Source organism: Mobula birostris, chromosome 12, assembly GCF_030028105.1.
Source record: "Mobula birostris isolate sMobBir1 chromosome 12, sMobBir1.hap1, whole genome shotgun sequence".
Classification (NCBI taxonomy): Eukaryota; Metazoa; Chordata; class Chondrichthyes; order Myliobatiformes; family Myliobatidae; genus Mobula; species Mobula birostris.
In genome coordinates, this window is record NC_092381.1 from 75,716,539 (window position 1) to 75,735,996 (window position 19,458).

General features: G+C 37.8%; 1 protein-coding gene across 20 annotated transcripts in view; it reads right to left on the reverse strand.

Moving 5' to 3' along the window:
• Window positions 1-19,458, reverse strand: part of ptprc (protein tyrosine phosphatase receptor type C) — a 158,451-nt gene that overhangs the window by 98,236 nt on the left and 40,757 nt on the right. For 6 of the 20 annotated variants that reach the window (XM_072274166.1, XM_072274167.1, XM_072274165.1 and 3 more), the window contains exon 3: window positions 11,228-11,257. In XM_072274166.1, the coding sequence (XP_072130267.1) occupies window positions 11,228-11,257 (30 nt within the window). Of the gene's footprint in view, window positions 1-3,072; window positions 3,142-5,226; window positions 5,299-6,293; window positions 6,366-11,227; window positions 11,258-19,458 lie in introns of all 20 variants that reach the window. The other 14 variants (XM_072274161.1, XM_072274150.1, XM_072274155.1 and 11 more) reach the window with 7 other exon arrangements.

Here is a 19,458-nt window from a genome sequence, read left to right on the forward strand (position 1 = left end):
GTAATAATTGGATAACAAACATCAGATGATTAGATGGAGACAATCTGCTGACAAAGCATACTTAAACCTGGTGTGACTGTTATTGGAGCCATGCTGGTGGATATGAGTGCTAACTGATTACCTCAAAGAACAAAAGCGAGAATTCTAATGCATCTCACAACCGAATATACAAATGTTATACAGTAGCTTAGGCTTTGCTATAAAGTATAAAGAAATGGCAAACAGTATTCTTACAAATGGTTGCCCACCATCTTTAAAAGGATTATCAGCATGAACCAGATCTTTTACTGTTACGTTGGGCATTTTCAAAGAGAGGATCCACAGCCTCGTTTAGCAAATCAAATGGAAAGAAAGTCAGCTGGTCGTTGCCGGCATACCTGTCCTACGTAGCAAAGTTCTTCCAGGAGAACGCCTTTGACCACAGGGCCATCAGGCAGTGGTCAGCACGTAATGTCCTGCAGGCACTGCAGGAGAAGGACGTGATGGACACAGTGGGGTGGTTCCCTGAGCAGACTGTCCAGTTCAAAATGCCTCATCGCCAGATCTCACCAACAGGCACCAAGACCTCGCCTGGCTGGCGGTGAGAGGGGCCCTCCCAGTCAGAGCCCTCCTGTACGCCCAGAACGTCGTCTCCGCAACCCACTGCCCACGGGAGGTCTGCAGTGAGGAGGAGTCTGTGACCCACTTCTTTGCACACTGCCAGTTCGCAAAGAGTGTGTGGAGGAGGATGGACGGGCTAGTGTCATGTTTCATCCTCAGCAGCTGCATAACAGAGGACTCTCTGATCTACGGGCTGCTCCCGGGGACGCACACGGAGACCAACATCCGGTGCTGCTGGCAGATCATCAACTCGGTGAAAGACGCTCTTTGGTCGGCCCGAAACTTGATGATCTACCAGCACATGGAGGTGTCCGTGGGAGAATGCTGCCGACTGGCACATTCTCGGCTGCAGGAGTATGTGCTGAGGGACACACTGAAACTCGGTGCAGCCACCGCAAGGGCCCGGTGGGGAAGGACCACAGTATAGGTTTCTCCACCCGTGGGAGTGGGAGGGGTCGGTGGGCGGGGAGTATACCCCTCAACAATGATATGCTAAGCTGAACTACTGGAGTGCCACGTGGGTGGCTATTAATACGGATATGTACTGAGTATAATGGAAACGTATGTAAATGATGGAAAGTTATTGAATGGTTTATTGTATATATTTATTTTTGAATACAGTATATTTTGAAATTAAAGAAATGGAAAGAAAGGTTATCAACCAGTCAGATAGAAGAAGCAGGTAAAAACAAACAATATAGAAAACTATACTGATCAGGGGTTCCCAACCTTTTTTTTATGCCATGGACTAATACCATTAAACAAAGGGTCCCTGGACCCTAGGTTGGGAACCCCTGGAGATTGTTCCATATGGGCCATTATAAAGGTTGGGATACAGCTAGAGAATTATATTAAAGATATTAAGAATAAAGATAAGGTCTACTTAAAACTAAATGTTGGCATTCAACATGATATAGCAGGATCAGGATTTGGTAGCTTGGGTTCTTAAATCTCCCCAGCCATTCAATATGATCTTGGCTGGTCTCCCTCAGTCTCAAGTCCCCTTCTGTGTTAGGTCTTCACAGCTCTCCATTTCCCAAACTTTATCTACTTCCTCTGTAAATACCCCCAGTGATCTAACCTTCTCAACCCTCTGGGGTAAAGAATTCCAGAGATTTGCTCCCCCCTTGAGAGAATGTTGTTCGTGCACCTCAGATTTAAATGATTCCCACCCAAAAAAAAAGACAGAAAAAGATTTAGCCGGAAATGCAGATGTTTTATTGAGCACTAGGAACAAGCAGAGGAATGGGATGATTTAAAAAGATGAAACAAACAGCAGCTACTGATGGATTCTATAAAATAAATAGTTCCACCCTGTATTATCCTTTCAAAATTTACACTCATTTTGTAATTATTAAATCCTGCTGAAATAATGAGTGCATGTGGATTGTACAGCATTGTCATCTGCGAGGCAACACACATTAACAGAGGTTTACCGCAGCTTATTTTTCAGAAGTTCCTTTAATTTAATATAAGGGAATTTTGCAGACACAGCCAGGATCAGAAATAATCAAAATCATTAATCCCTCAGCAAAACTCTCTGTGGATGCCTCCTGATTAGCAGAATATTTCTTATTTCAGATTTTCACCACCGGCACTATTTTGCAGTTACATGTAACTTCCTGATGATCTTGTTACCCTAAACTGTTATTTAGTGCAATTTGCTTCAGGTCACATTTGAAAATGAATTTCTACAGAGGTTCTACATGCAGTGATGGTAATCCCAAAGGTGCAAAGTTGCTGTTAACCTAAAGACTTATGCATTTAATAGAGCTTTTGTTGATGCCAGAGATGCTATTGGTCTTGTTTAGTTGCAGCTATAAATGTTCAGCAGAACCCAGGCAACAAGAACACTGTCATTTCTAAAGTATTATCAATGTAGAAGTACATCAAATAAGAAAATCCATATGATGTTGCATACAGTAAAGATAAATACACCAAACATTTTGTCTCAATCATTTGTATTCTCCGTGCATTGCGATGTAGAGAATATTTTCTTCACAATGTCTAACGAACTCCAAACAGAATCATGTTGAATGAGAAAAAATATTACATTTAAAATATCATTCAATCTTTTGATTGAGCAAAAATAATTCACTTTGATTCTAACATCATTTCGTAAAAATCAAATCTTATCAAAACATTACAGACACGACCTGTTGTAATCGGTGGACCTACTTGAGGCTGTTGTGATTGAAATAGTCACTGTTGGAAGGAAATGAGTGTGAGCTGTAATACCATACCTGAAAAGCTGGAAACCTTAGCCCAGTCTTTGCTGTAAAGCAGGATGGAATGGATTTTCAGATTTTCCCTTTGCAAGTGGTTTTATTCAGCTTGTCACAAAACTTTCTAAAGATATTTTGAATTTGGTGCTTTTCACTGAAAACCTGACACAGACAATAGTTTGCAGCCATTTGTTTTATAAACATTAGGATTTTAAAACACAAAGCTGTGATATCTCTGTGGACCTACTTGGAACCTTTGCAAATGAAATAGTTACTGCTGGTGGAGCCGTGCTGGTGGGTGTGAGTGATGAGAGATCTGCAGGAAGAACAGAAAACGGAAGAGTAATGCATGCCACAGCCAGAAAGGAAGTAACTACAACCAACACTGTGCTATAAAGTGGGAAGGAGCTATTTACACCGCTCTCCACCTCAAATGGTCGTCAATGTACTTTAACTGTGCTTTTCAGCACAATACAAACAGTCTAGGAATGATTTTAATTTGCATCCTTAAGGGAAAATTAGATGCCAGCAATAAGTTCTGGGCACTTATTATGCATTTGATTTTGAAAATGAAAAGCCAGTGCATCTCTGTGGACAATCAGGGACGTGTTTTGAATGTAGTAGTGTTGGTGGCCAGTGCCCGTGAGTGCGATTGAAGAGTGAAAATCTAAAGTGTGAGGAGTAGTGCCTGGTACACCTCAACACATGCAACCCACAGGCTGGGTTTCAGACCAAATCTTCAGATGCATTATTCCCCCACCCCAAATAAATGAGGTTCAGATGACTTGCTTTTCAATGTCATTACACAAGTTTGCATAAGCCTTTGTTTGACATTAACCAATATATTAACATCCATGTGACTTAAAAACCCAAATCCTTTTAGATCCTTTTGTTTTAGATTTCCGTCAATGTAGTACAGATATGGAAAAATTCAACTTGAATTGCTGCTCTCTCTGTGAAATTAAGGTTACCACAGGGAAAGAGCAGAGGACTGGGATTATATAAACAGCTTAAACAAAAAGCTACAGCTGATTAATTCACCAACTCTTCAATGCTATATTATTCTTTATGATTCTATAATCATTATGTAATTATCAAATCCCACTGAATTGTTGAGGACATGTGATTTGTACAGCATTCTCCTCTGCAAGGCAACTCAGCATGTTAACACCCTGTATGGGATCTGGAGAAAGATTGAATTAGGTATCATTAAGGGTTTAGAAGAATGTCAATACATTTTGCACATACGGTTTCTGAAGATTGGGATTTAAAAATAAAAAGCAAGATCATCTCTATGGATCTACTTGAACCTGCTATAAATAAGACGTTCACTGATGAAGAGGCCGTGCTGGTGAATGTGAGTGAGGAGTGACCTGTAGGAAGATCAAATGTGAGAGGAATAATGCATGGAATACCTGAATAGATAGGAACGAATGTCTAACTCTTCAGGAATCGTTCACATCATTCTCATTGCTAACAGTTGTCCACAGGCTTTAACTGAACTTGATTAGTTTTGAGTAAGCCTGCTGATGAAAGACTAAATTTGATGTGAGTATAACAAGTAGAAAGCACAATTTGGACATCAACCAATCAGTGAAGAGGCTACACAAAGAGCAAAATAAAAAGTTAAAATGCAATCTAGGTCATATTTCCATCATTGCTCCAAGGAATATAATGAAGGTTGAATCCTAGAAACTCTATTATGAAGAAGATGTTGAACAAATATTAAGTTTTAACTTAAGGTAAACTCTGGCATTTTAAAATACCTGAAGCATCATTTCTCCTGAGAAACCTGAAGTTATTGGTCAGAAGTTCCTTCAGTTTAATATCAGAAAATGCAGCAAACAGAGAGCAGATCAGAAGTGATCAAATTCATTATTTCAGCAAAATTCTCCATGGTTGTTTCCTAATGAGCTAAGAAAATGGCGAATTCTTCTTATTTCAGATATACACCTTCTACACTATTTTGCACTTACATGCAACTTCTCAAAGAAGTAGTTACCCTGACTTTACACTGGTATTCAGTATGATAACAAGATGGGTAACTTTTTTCAAGTCACATTTGAAAATGGGTTTCTAGAGGTTCCACACGTAGAGCCAGTAATCCCAAACGGCTGAAGATCAGGGAAAGACTGCCAATAAGCTGAAGGTTTCTGCATTTAGCAAGGTATTTATTAATACCAGAGGTGCTTTCAGTCTTGTTGAGTGGGCGCCATTGATGCTCAGCAAAACCCAGGTTACAAGACCACTCTCATTCATAATGTATCATCAATGTAGACATGCTTCCAACAAGAAAAGCTAGATGACTTGACGCATTGTCCTCAAAGATAATATATTGCGGCTATTTGTTTTTTTTAAGTATTTTGATTAAAAAACAACTGGGGAACCTCTGTGGACCTACTTGGATTTTTTGCAGATGAAGTAGTCACTGATGGTGAAGCTGTGCTGGTGAGTGTGCGTGATGAATGATCTGCTGGAAGAACAAAAGTGTGATGAGCAATGCGTGCCACATCTGAACAGAAGGAAACTACAATATTCTCTTTACTATAGAGCGGGAGGGAGTTATTTACACCATTCTCCTCCACAGATGGCTGTCAACACATTTAAACTGTGCTTCTCAGCCACAACCAAACTGTCTAGAAATGCCTCCAATTTATATCTTTGAAAGAAACTCAGACTTGGACAATAATACATTGTAGGCACTTCTTACACATCTTAATTTGAAAGTGAAAAGCCATTGCATATCTGTGGACTTGCAGGAGCCTGTTGTGAATGTAGTAATAACTGCTGGTGTCCAATGCCTGTGAGTATGGGTGAAAAGTGGAAGAACTAAAGTGTGTGAGGGGCACTGCCTTAACACACAGAAACCGGTGGCTGGATTTCAGACTGAACCATAATGTACATTATTTTTCCCCAACAGTTTAGGGCTCCAATGACTGCTTCTTTTTCAACCTGATGGGATTAAACTAATTTAAGTACATTTTTTGACATTAAGCACAATATTAAAATTTGTCTAACATAGCTCTTTTTGGAATCCTTCATTTTAGACTTCTGCCTAATTACCACAGATCATGAAAACAGATAGTTTCAGCCTTAATTGCCATTGCCTCTATGAAATCAAGGTAACCAAAGAGAAAGAGCAGAAGTATGGGATTATTTAAATAGTTTAAACAAACAGCAGCTGCTGATGGATTCATCAAATTGAGTTCTTCAGTACTACTATACGCTTCTATTCTACAGTCATTCTGTAACTTTCCACCAAATCATTGAGGGCACATAGTTTCTACAGCATTCTCCTCTGAGAGGTAACACACACTAACTGGGCTTCATAGCACTGACGACGGTACCTGGAGGTGGACTGAAGTTGGTGATTTTATTGGAAAATAAGAACAATCAATACACTTTGTAAAGATTTGGAATTAGATATAAAACATCTTGATAAAAACAACTTTATCGCCATGAACCTACTTGAACCTGCTACAGTTGAAGTGTGCACTGATGAAGAAGCTGTGCTGGTGGATGTGAATGCTGAGTGACCTGCTGGAAGAACAAAAGTGAGAGGAATAATACATACGATATCAGAATAGATAGAAACAAAAGCAGAAACTTCACTACAAGCTCTAGAGGAACGGCTCATATAATTCTCATTGCATACAGTTGCCCACAGATTTCAACTGAAGCTGATTATTCTTCAACATGGAACTGCCTGCTCCCACTACTACATCTGGTAGCTCTTTCCAGGCACCTACCACTCTGTGTAAAGAACTTGGCCCTCATGTCATCTTTAAACTTTAACCCTGTAACCATAATATCATGTCCTCTGGTGCTTCACATTTGAACCTTGGGAAAATGATTCTGACTGTCTATCTTATCTGTACCTCCCACAGTTTTAAAATCCTCCTTCAGGTCTCCCTCAGTCTCCAATGCTCTAGGGAGAAGAAGACATGTTTGTCCAACTTTTCCTACTCTCTAATCCAGGCAAACTCCTGGGATACTTATTCTGCACCTTTACACGTCCTTCCTATAAAAGAGTGACCAGAACTGCACACAATGATCTCTGGCAATATCCTTTGGATTTCTGCATTGAGGACAGTTGATCTGGTTTTGCAAGAGCAGGAAATGCTTAGCCACACTGCAGAATCCAGCCAATTATAGTTTTCATAAAGTATTTTATATGATAAAGTACTTCATAGAGGAAAGCCAGTAGGAAATTCTATAAAAGAGTAAGATAATATTGAGCAAATCCTTTGTTTATTGGTCTAAAGAACATTTCATTCATATTGTAAAGAGCGAGCCAATAAGAAACTTAACAAATCAGGGAAAAGTACTTAAGATGGTTTCTACCAGCAAATATCATGTTGGGATGCTATTCATACCTCAATGTGGTTAAGTCAGCTTTTCCTTACAAACCAATCTTTATTTGGCATTAAAAAGTATATTTACTTTTTGCATTAATTTTCTGTAACTTATATCTTGCATTTTCAAAGAAATATGGATAATGAAAATGGAAAAGTTCACCTGAATTGTAGCTGTCTGTGCTTAGAATTAAGGTGAAAATGGGGAAAAGAGCAGAATTTATGCAGTTTGAACAAACAGCTGCTGATTAATAATGGGATGAAATTATTTTCTCAGTGTCTTAACATCCTTTATGATGTTGCCATCATTGAAAAAAGAACAGATAAAGGGAATAAATAGTGGGTACTTGATTATGATTCATATCCATTTTAATTTAAAATCAAAAAGTTGTCCATCACTATGGATATACTTGAACCTGTTGTGAATGAAGTCGTCACTGATAGTGGAGCTATGCTGGTGAGTGTGAGGTGTAAGTCATCTGTTTGAAAAACAGCAATGTGAGGAGTAATGCCACACTTGCAAAGGTAGAAACCACAGCCCAGACTTCACTACTAACTGGGAAGGAATAGGTGATGCCATTCTCCTTGGAAATGGTTGTCCACAGATATCAACTGAGCTTGTCAACTCAGGTCCAAGTCTTCTGCAGTTAGATTGAACGTGGGCGTAAACAAGACAAAATGAAGGGAAGATCATCAATCAAACAGAAGAGGCATCACACCCAGTTGAACAACAATTAATTACAGGTAATATAAATTGTATTGAGGTCATTGTTTGGTTAATCAAATTTTGCATCAAGCACCTAAATATTTCATTAAGTTCAAACATATGAGAAAGGGCTAGTAAGTTGTAGGCATGCTATGTTTGTACAGGAAGCAATGCAACCATTTCAGGCTGCTCCCACCGCCAACACATCCTCAGACTGTGTTGGTCTATGCCACAATGTGGCATTTCACTGTATGTTACGACGCTTCAACATACAAGTGACAAATAAAGTTGAGCTTTATTCTGTAAATGTGTAAAAGTAAGTGATCTCAATTTATATACAGCAGTGAGACCAGAGAGTGTTCAGCGAGGCTGTTCAACAGAATCCATAGATCATTTTCATCCATGTTCTTTGGATGGAACTCAAGGCAATATTAAAATAAGAAAGATTTAAAGAAGTATATGAATGTGAGGTATTTTTATTGGTGCCTGAATGAGGTTTGGCAATGTGGGTCAAACACAGTTCATGTTCCATTATCATGGAATCCTTCACTTTAGACCTCTGAAAAAGAAACACAATGAAAATGGAGAAATTCAACCAGACCTGCAACTGCATGGGGAAAGAGCAGAGAATGGCATTACTTAGCAGGTCACGGGAACAGTTACCAATAAGCAATGGGATAAAGTAATTCTCTTTTATTGGGACTCTGCCATTGTTCAGTGAAAATCAAGTGCTGCATAGTATTTTGTATTTTACTTTGGAATTCTAGCATCTTGCTTTTGAGTTGCAACTTACTAATATTCTAATTACTTCTGAGTGCACAGGTCTTATGTTTTACATAGGTATATTAACAAAACAGGCAATTTGATTCATGTCTGAAGGTGATTCCCTAATACGTTCATCAAGTGAAGATTGTAATCTCAAATATTGTTTGGAATCGAGATATACATCCTATACATTTCAGCATTTAATGGAATATTTGTGGATGCCAGGAGTAGTGACTCTGCTGTATAGTTCAGCAGAATCTAGGACATGAGGTCATTGTCATTCATAAGGTATACTGCATGAATATGTGCCTCATCCAGCCAAACCTATATGAATTTAGAACATCACACTTGGTCCTCCAGGCAGGATTAAGACAAAATTGAGCTATTCAGCCCTCACTTCCATTAAACTTGCTTTGGGGTACGAGTCTTATTTTACGATGCATGACTGCTGCGCATGCCAGTAGTCACTGTTTCTTCAGGCATACTGGTGAACTCTGCTTGTGGGTGAAATTGAAGGACTTCAAAATTGGAACCAAACATGCATGGAGTAAAATAACTTGCCTATCACACTCAACAACATTTTGGCCTTGTTACAAAGGATGAATATTACCTCTTGACTACATTCCATCACAAATTATTGAGCTTTAGTTTGTTGACAGTTGGGGTTATTGTTAAGTTACTATCCATATGTGATCACTTGTGCAACTCTAAAAGAACCAAATCGTTCCAATTTATAATATTTTAATGAACAATGTGATACAGTTCAGAAAGAAATGTCACATTTGATAAAATATCGCAGTCATACCAACGTTGTCAGGATTCATTTTATTTAGATTAGGCGTTGGTTGCAGAAGAAAAATGAAATGAAATATGGACAAATTTCTATACATAAATGCCCATTGACCTGAACTTCAACAGAGCACACATTTTGTTGTCCAAGGTAACTTCTATTCCCAGTGGAAAAGAAAGATCAAATGTAATTGCTTCAAGATAAAATTCATTGACGGAATTTTGGTGAATTTTGTCTAGCAAAGAAATGATATTTGATGATGAAATTGTTACCTGATTTTGCAAGAAGGCATGGATGGGTTCACTACGGTGTTTACTTAAAATGTTCAAAATGAATTACGATCAATTTCGAGTTAACATAACTGAGAAACAGGCCAGATTTTATGAGATTTTCTAATCTTTCCAATTCCTTTTTCAGTGGCATTTCAAATGAAATTTCCATCTGAGGTGCCACTGGGGAAAAAAAGTAGAAAGATTGAAATATTGGACAATATATTAACTGAGTAAGGATCAGTCAGGAATGCAAATTGCATTCCAACATCAATATAAGCTTACTGTTCCAATATTTCAGGGATACTAATGCTCACTTTACCTTGACAATTATTATCACGGTGTTAATATCCAGCCTATTCATAGTGGTTAGGGGCAGGAAGCAGTGAATCATCACATGTTGATTTCAACAGTGGATAACATTAATGATATCATCAAGAGGCTGATGGTGAAAAAAATCTTTTAAAAAAAACCACCAATTCTCCATATTAGACAATGCGCATAACCTGAGGGAATGTGGTGTGTGAACAATGAACCAAAAACAAAAGGACTTTCTTAATCTTCATTCATCCATGTTTATTTACTCACTTTGGCAACTGGCTTTGGTAAACTGTTCATCAAGCAACTGGAAAAACACATCAAAACCTTAACACGAAGCAACGTTGCCTAGGCGCCAGTCACAACTGAACGCAATGTGCGGAGGGAGATTTACAGGCCGAACCAAGGCGGCAAAGTCCGCCGTATCCAAGTGGCAGAACCTGTTGTTGGGACGGCAAGTAAAGAACCAAGCCAAATTGAAAAGGTCAGGATATTGAGGCCAATTAAAAGCCAGTTTAGATCGTTGTTTATTTGGCTCTGTGCTGAGCTATGGGTCTCTCTTGTGGACTTCGGTTCAGAAACCCTATTTTGCTTGTGGTTACTGTTTGCATAATTTTTTTTCAGTGCACTTTGGGTGTTTAATGGTCTTCTGTTTTATGGGTTATTGTATTCTTTTTTTATGGGTTCTTTTTTATGGCATGATGTGATTTTGTTTTCTGCACATTGGGTGTTTGACTGTCTTTATGTATACATGTTTTTTGGAGGGACATCTTTGTTTTGTGACTGCCTGTTAGAAGACGAATCTCAAGGTCATTTAATGTATACATACTTTGACAATAAATGTACTTTGAACTTTGAAATTTAAACTGTTTATTCTTCATCCTATTGTAAAACTAATACTTTTGCTGAAGGCAAAATAGTCTTTTTTTTTTGCTTTTGATACAATTCCCAGTGTTCATTATTGACACAAGTTGATTTTCAATGCATCTGTTATTTAGCAACAGGCCTGTATATATGAAATAATTAAGCCATTTTTATTAAATCAGATCAGAAAGGCTGTTAGGAAACACATGACAACAGAGCATAAAATAAGATTGGAGTTCAACCGTCCATTGTAAATATCATACAATAGTCATGCACTGCAGATAAAGTTAACTCTGTGTTCGATTTGAACGAACGATAGCGAAGAAGGTACTTACTCTCTTTTCTCGGGATTGGACTGACTGAACCTGAAAGAAAGTTAATACAATTCGATGAGAATCATCTACGTGTAAGTGGAAACATACTTTTTAGAGATAAGTGAGAGAGTTATCATTCATATAATGCAATACACACATGAAGCATTTGGGCTCATTTCCGAATTTCTAATCTCACATTCCAGTTTAAAAGCCTGTACAATATTCCTTATAACCCTGAGATTTCAACCAGCTTAAATAAATGTCTTATCTGTCCACCAAGCCGATCAAATTGCTTAACTATAAATGTATACCTTGCTTAAAAATGACTGTTTAGACCATAGTTCTTAATATGCTAATTTAGAAAGTGCAGAGTTCTCCTAATATTGTTCTTCAGTAACCAGAAAATGCAATAGTTTCTGATTTGTACAACATTTTATTTCACTTAAAGTTAATGAAAATTGAAAATATTGAAAGATGTGAAACAGACTGCTATCACACTACCCTACTGGTTTCTCACAGGACGAGATCTCTTTATGTCAGACATCTGGGCTGGTACCTACTACACAATTGGCCTGCACAACTCTCTGGGTACATTACATTTGATATGAAAGTTGCTTATGTGGAACCAGAGAGAATTAGAATGTTAATATGTTGCAATTTGAAATCATTTAAGATTTCATGATTATGGTTAAATTGTAATGCCAAAATGGCAGATCCAGGTGTTGGTTAATATCTTCTGAAGCCCCTGTTGCAACCCCCATATCAGCAAATCCTAAATCTGCAATATCTAACATCAAAAAGTATTAGGGAGAGCAGTCACAGAAAAAATATGACTATTTCCAAGGCCCCCCTTAAGTGATGTACCTTCTGACTTTGCTAATGCTGCTCTTTCACCATCACTGGTGAAAATGCCTGGAATTCAGGGTGATTACATTTTCATTTCACACCCTGCTACAATTCGAGAAGTTGGCTGGCTCACTAGAGTTAAAGATAATAAATGTTGTTTCCCCCAGTAATTTTTCATATCTCATGAATGAATAATAAATAAGCAATTTTAGAAAACAGAGATTGTAATTGATAATCACAAAATTGTCAGATTTCTCTTTCAAGTTTGGCATTTGTACCAGTTATCAAGAAAGTACATTCATCAGACACTAACCATTCCAAAAGTAATATGCCACGTCTTCAATTAAAATTACCATCTGTGAATACTATATTCACATTATTCCTAATGTTTATCATATCAAAAATGTCAACATTAAATATGTATTTTCAAAGTAAATTGTTTGTATTATTTAATACAAGAGGTTATAATTTTAAGGTGATTGAAGGCAAGTATAAGGTGATGTCAGGTAATTTTTTTTTAAACACAGAGTGAACGGTGCATTGAACATGCTGCCAGAAGGTCAGCTAGCCAATAATGTAACAGAGGATACCTAAAACTGTTTCAGATATATAAAGAGTAAAAGAGAGGTGAGAGTGGATATCAGGCTACTGGAAAATGACACTGGAGAGGTAGGATTGGGGGACAAAAAAAATTGCTGGATCAACTTAATGAGTACTTTGCATCAGTCTTCACTGTGGAAAACATTAGCAGTATGCCAGGCATTCAAGAATGTCAGGGTGCAGAAGTGAGTATAGTTGCTATTATTAAGGAGAAGTCGCTTGGGAATCTGAATGATCTGAAGATAAAGAAATCACTTGGAGTAGATGATCTACACCCCAGCATTCTGAAAGAGATAGCTAAAGAGCTAAAGAGACTTGCAGAGGCATTAGTGACGAACTTTCTAGAATCACTAGATCCTGGTATGGTTTTGGAGGACTGGAAAATTTCAAATATCATTCCATTTATTAAGGAAGGAAGCCCAAAGAAAGGACATTATAGGCCAGTTTGCCTGACTTCAGTAGTTGAGAAGATGTTGGAGTCCATTATTAATGATGAGGTTTCAGGGTACTTGTAGGAACATGATAAAATAGCCAAGGTCAGCATAGTTTGCTCAAGTGGAAATCTGGCCTGACAAATCTATTAGAATTCTTTGAGAAACTCACAGGTATGATAGACAAAGAAGAGTCAGTGGATGTTGTTTACATGTATTTTCAGAACACCTTTGACAAGTTGCCATACATGAGGCTAATTAAAAAGATAAGAGCCCATGGTATTACTGGTTCCATAGGGATCAGTGTTTTCATGTTATACGTCAATGATTTGGATGATGGAATTGACACCTACTCAGCCAGGTTTGCAGATACAAAGATAGGTGGAGGAGCAGGTAGTGTTGAAGAAGCAGGAAGTTTGCAGAAGGGCCATCAGAGGAATGGGCCAAAGATGTGGCAGATGGAGTATAGCATAGGGAAGCGTCTGGCCTTGCACTCTGGTAGGAAGAATAAAGGCATAGACTGTTCTAAATGAGGGGAACCATTCAAAAATCAGAGGTGCAAGGGAATTTGGGAGTCCTTGAGCAGCATTCCCTAAATTTATCTTGCAGGTTGAGTTGGAGGCAAATGCAATGTTAGCACTCATTTCGAGATGACTAGAATGTATGAGCAGGGCTGTAATGCTCAGGCTTTATAATGTACTGGTCAGACTGCATTTGGAGTATTGTGAGCAGTTTTGGGCCCCTTATCTAGGAAAATATGTGCAGGCATTGGAGAGGATCCAGAGGAGATTCACAACAATGATTCTGGGAATGGGGATGACAATGTTTTGATGGTTCTGGGCCTGTATTCACTGGAGTTAAGAAGAATGAGAGCGGAATCTCATTGAAACCTATTGAATATTGAAACCCCTAGATAGAATGGAGAAGATGTATCCTATAGTGGGGGAGTCTAGGAGCAGAGAACACAACCTCACAATAGAAGCATGTCCCTTTAGAACAGAGATGAGGAGGAATTTCTTTATCCAGAGTGTAGTGTATCTGTGGAATTCATTGCCACAGACAGCTATAGTGTAGCCATGTCATTGAATATATTTTAAGTGGAAGTTGATACATTTTTGATTAGTCAGGGTGTCAGAGGTTATGGAAAGAAGACGGGAATGATGTTGAGAGGGATAATAAATAAACCACGATGTGATGGCAGAGAAAACCAATGGGCTGAAAGGCCTAATTCTGCTCCTGTGTCTTATTGTCCACTTTCAAGTGGCAACAACTGGTGGTAAAGTCAAGGATCTCTGGTTGGACTGATAAACGCATGCAAAGAGAACTAATATCAATTTTAAGTGCATAACCTTGATGGTTCATCAAGTAGAACATGGGAAATAAAACGGGATGAAAATCTGACTAGTGTACGTAGATGCTCGATAAGCAGTGTGGATTCAGTGGGCTGAAAGATCTGCTTCCAATCTGTTTACTCTATAATGTCTGTGGCTCAATGATTTTAAGCAATATAGCTGTGGTATAAAGTGAATATGCAGTATATTAGACCCCTGGGCACCCTTTTACATTTCCAAGTGGACAAGGATTGGACAAAACATTAGAGTACTTATGAAACCAACAGATGCCAACATTAAATTAATGGTTAAACCAGAGACCATATCAACTTCTTAAATTAGATTAAGTACTGAGAAAAATGGCTAAGTATCGGCAGAGCAACAAGGCAAACTGAAGGAACTACTATGCATTTTGTGATGGCCCTGTTTGAAATAAAAGCAGTTGTGTGAGGCTTGTGAGATAGTAGAATAGTGTGTATGATCCAATCTCAATCATTCATTAATATAGTGGTGACATATGGTAACTCAGCAGACTAAAGAGAGGGGAAGTATTCATAAGTCATAAGACCAAAAGACAAAGGAGCAGCGTTGGGCCATTTGCCCCAGTGAGTGTGCTCCACCATTCCACCGAGGCTGATTTATTGTCCCTTTCAACCCCAGTCTCCTGCCTTCTCCCTGCAGTCCTTGACACCCTTACTGATGAGGAATTTACCAAACACCACTTTAAATATGAATGTAGTGATTATTATGACATGAGATCAAGAGGGTTCAGAAAGAAGCTGCAGTTTGTAGCTGACTTTCATGATGGTTTGACTTAATGATTTTGGATCCTATAGTACAATACTGAACAAGCAATTCAAAAATAATTTTTATGTCATTACTTAGTTTCACACTGATGCGACTTGTGAACGTGCATGTATAAATACACAATAGCATTGCAAGCTGAACTGGCATAAGTGATAGGATATGGACGTCTTTCAGGGAACCCATCTGAATCATTAAAGAGAGCTTGCCAAAATGCAGATGTCAAAGTCCAAAATAAAATTTATTATCAGAGTACGTACATGTCACCACATACAACCCTGAGATTATTTTCCCTGTAGGCATACTTAGCAAATCTATAGAAAAGTAACTGTAAGCAGGATCAATGAACAGCAAACTGCAAATGCAAATATACAGTAAAAAATAGCAATAAATAATGAGAGCATGAAATAACAAGATAAAGAGTCCTTAAAGTGAGAATATGGATGTGGAAACATCAGAAATAGAATGCATTAGATATGGGATAATCATCAAAATTATTGTTTCAGAGTTCCTGTATATTTACTTTAAATTAAGCTTTTGGAAGAGGAAAGTTAAAACTAAGATTCTAAAGAGGTCAAAGCAAACTGTGAGGTAATGTACTCATAGTGGAAGAAACAAAGAAGAAAAAACTAATGAGTGAGAATGTATGGTGGAATCTTAAACATATTATGGCAGAAGATAATGGACTTTATAAATGGCATGTAAAGATATGCATACCTTGTTCTGTACACTTTTTACATTTAGTCTTTTGCCATCACAACTTACACAGGATATGAACTCAAATATATAAAAACACAACTAATTGCACTTAATCACGATTGTTTCCATTCCTCCTCCTTGAAGGAGAAGTAGCTTTTGCAGAAAACCAACAAGAGACCACATTCATAACTGTGGGATCCAAGTTCTAGAAATATTCTTTACTGGGGTTGGGCATTTCAATATTCACAGCTGAACCCAGAAAAAAAAAAAGCAGAACTCGTGCAGTATTTATTCTCAAAGAATTAAGTGCTCAAAAGATTTTCTGCCTCATTGTGACCTTGCAGCTTACTATCTGCTGGCATGAGATTTTCCCTGGAACTGGAACATTTTATTCTGCATTCTGATTCCCCTTGTACTACCTCAATGGATTGCTGGAATGAAGTGATCTGTATGGATGTCATACGAAACAACGTTCTTCACTGTACTTTGTTACATGTGACAAAAATAAACAAATTAGCAGCTTAAGTTGTACCCTATGTTTATCAGCTATGTAATGAAATCACCTGACATAAACACCTGTCATGAAGTGCATTCTATAACAACTGTGGAATCATATCATATGATACAACCTATTCAACAAACAGAAAATACTCTAGTGTAGCAATACAAAAAAAATGAATGTGAAATTTAGCAAGCTTCTGTACAAGCCTGTAAGGAAGCGGTTTGTGTTTGGGTGTGGCTAGTATTGACTAATCCAAAGTTTGATGTTACTTTCTGCAAACATTGGACTATTCCTATACATACAGATTTCTATGTCTGAACAATTATTACTGATCATAATGAAAATAAAGATGAACTTTTGAACTCCCAATCTATATCACTGTGGCCCTTGCACTTTATTCATCTGCCAGTTCTGCATTTTCTCGGCAATTGCTACACTATATTTTGCATCCTCTTTTTCTTTACTGCCTCAATATAATTATGCATGGCATAATCTCTCTGAACGGAACAAAAGCTTTACATTGCATCTCGGTATATGTGATAGTAATAAACTACGTCAAAAACAAGATTAAACTGGATGTTTTCAGTCCATGGATGTATTCGGTAATTTGCAATTAATTCTCGTTAATCGAACTGACACATATCCAGGTCTGCAGATTGTGTTATTTGATGACCATGTGTTATAGCAGTAACATTTGTCCCAACATGGAGGGAAAATACCACATCTAATAAAAATTATCACTTGCCTATGGTTCACAGAACCAATGAAAATATTTTTTTTCTCCCGACTTGTCCACTGAGTACTGTGTGCAGGTGAGACGGAGGACCTGGGGAAGTTGACAGGAATGTGGGAAAAATAAAACAGGATAAATGTGGATTTTGTGGAACTGGATGCTTGATGGTTGGTACAGTAGATTAGTGTACTGCAGGTCCTGTTTTCATGCTCCATCAAACTGTGATTCAAATGCATTCTGTGCATTCTCTTTGCAATCTCGGGATGGGCTTTGGATCCAATGATATCATTTAGGAGTATAATCACAAAGATAATGTGGGAAATAAGGCAACACATTAGAGGGATAACAAGTACACTGAATCAATGAGAACAAAGATCAGGTCATCTGTTTTCGAGTTTTCAGATCAAACATGAATATTGGCCAAGATGACAAGACTCTCCTCTTAGCTATGTGGTATCTTTCCTCTTCAGCTAAAAGGATTTAAATAACTTCAGAGGAATTAAATGTGAGGGAACAGAGAAAAAGCAGGGATAATGCTCTGAAGTTTCTTTGATAATTATAATCAAATGTTCATTTTTATTCATTTTCCTAACCAATCCAATAATTGTAAAGAAAAAAATCAATATTCAGTGCGACAGCTCTTAATTAATTAACTTACTAAAATAGAAGGGTACCTAATAAAGTGGCTACTGACTGTACATTCATGGTGTTCTGCTAGTGTAGCCCATCCACCTCAAGGTTCGACATGTTGTGCATTCAGAGATGCTCTTCTGTGTATCATTATTGTAATGCATGGTTATTTGAGTTACTGTTGCCTTCCTGTCAGCTTGAACAAATCTGATCATTTTCCCTTTCATCAGCAAGGCATTTTTGCCCACAGAACTGCAGTTCACTAGATATTTTTTGTTTTCCACACCAGTCTCTGTAAACCCTAGATACTGCTGTGCCTGAAAATCCCAGGAGATCAGCAGTTTCTGAGAACTCAAACCACCCATATAGCACCTATAATCATTCCACGGTCAAGTGATTCAGATCACTTTTCTTCCCCATTCTGATGTTTGGTTTAAACAACAACCAAAATTCTCGATCACGTCTGCATGCTTTTATGCATTGAGTTGTTGCCACATGATTGGCTAATTAGATATTTGCATTAACAACCAGGTGTACAGGTGTACATAACAGAGTGGCCATTAAGTGTAGGATGTTAATCTAACCCAAGTAAACTTCTGCCTTCAGTCCAAATATAACAACAAGAACACACTTTAAGAGCAGGTTTAGGTCACTTAAACCCTTAAGATTGCTCCATCATTCAATCTATCCCTGCCTTAAAAGCATTCAAAGACTCTGTTTCCCATTGTAAATGAGAATTCCAAAAACTCATGACCATATGGTGGAAAAGAATTCACCTCAGCTGTCTTAAAAGTGTGACCTCTTATTTTAAACAATGTCTACTAATTCTGGATTTGCTTTCTAGAGGCAACATCCATTCCTTATATATTCTGTCAAGATCCCTTAGGAAGTTACATGCTTCAATATTGACATACTTGCTGAAATAAGGAGACCAACACTGTACACAGTAATTCATTTTTGATTTTCTTCTGCTCTACAGAACTCAAGAATAACTTCGCTACCTTTAGATTCAATCCCCCTTGCGACAAGCATTGCTATTTTTCCTATTTACTTGTAGTGTATGTAATTAATCTTTTTTGCAAACAGTGGCCAGAACACCCAGATCCTCCACATCTCAGAATGTAACAAAACTTCATCACTTAGATTATATACATTTCTTGCAAATGGATATTTTTCTAGTAAACAGTAAAGCCAAGCCATTTGGGGTACTTTGTTGCAGAAGCAGGTGGAAGAACAAGTACCTGCACCAAGAAATGTTATCTCCAAATGTGGGATTAACAGGATATTTGAAAATGGCCTTAGAATAAATGTATTGTCAAATTTCATGGTCAGCGGTACACGAGATTGGGTCTTAAACGGATGTGGGCAAATGGCTTTGAAATAGAGAAGTAAAAATCTAAACAAAATGGCATCGCACGGGTGTCAGAACTTGTGAAATAGCACAGGATATGTGGCATTTTGCAACATAAATTTTAGAAATATTTCTGCATCCAATGAACCACTATGTGATTAAACTTGTATTTGGATGTCACAGACTTCAGGCAAAATACTTATCAAGATTAGTTTTGACTTAAAGGGCGCAAGGGTGTCTAAAAATGAAGATTAGGATCTCACAGTCATTTTCACGTAAGGGGATTCACAAGTTCTCAACCATTTCAAAGTCTTTGTGCTAAACA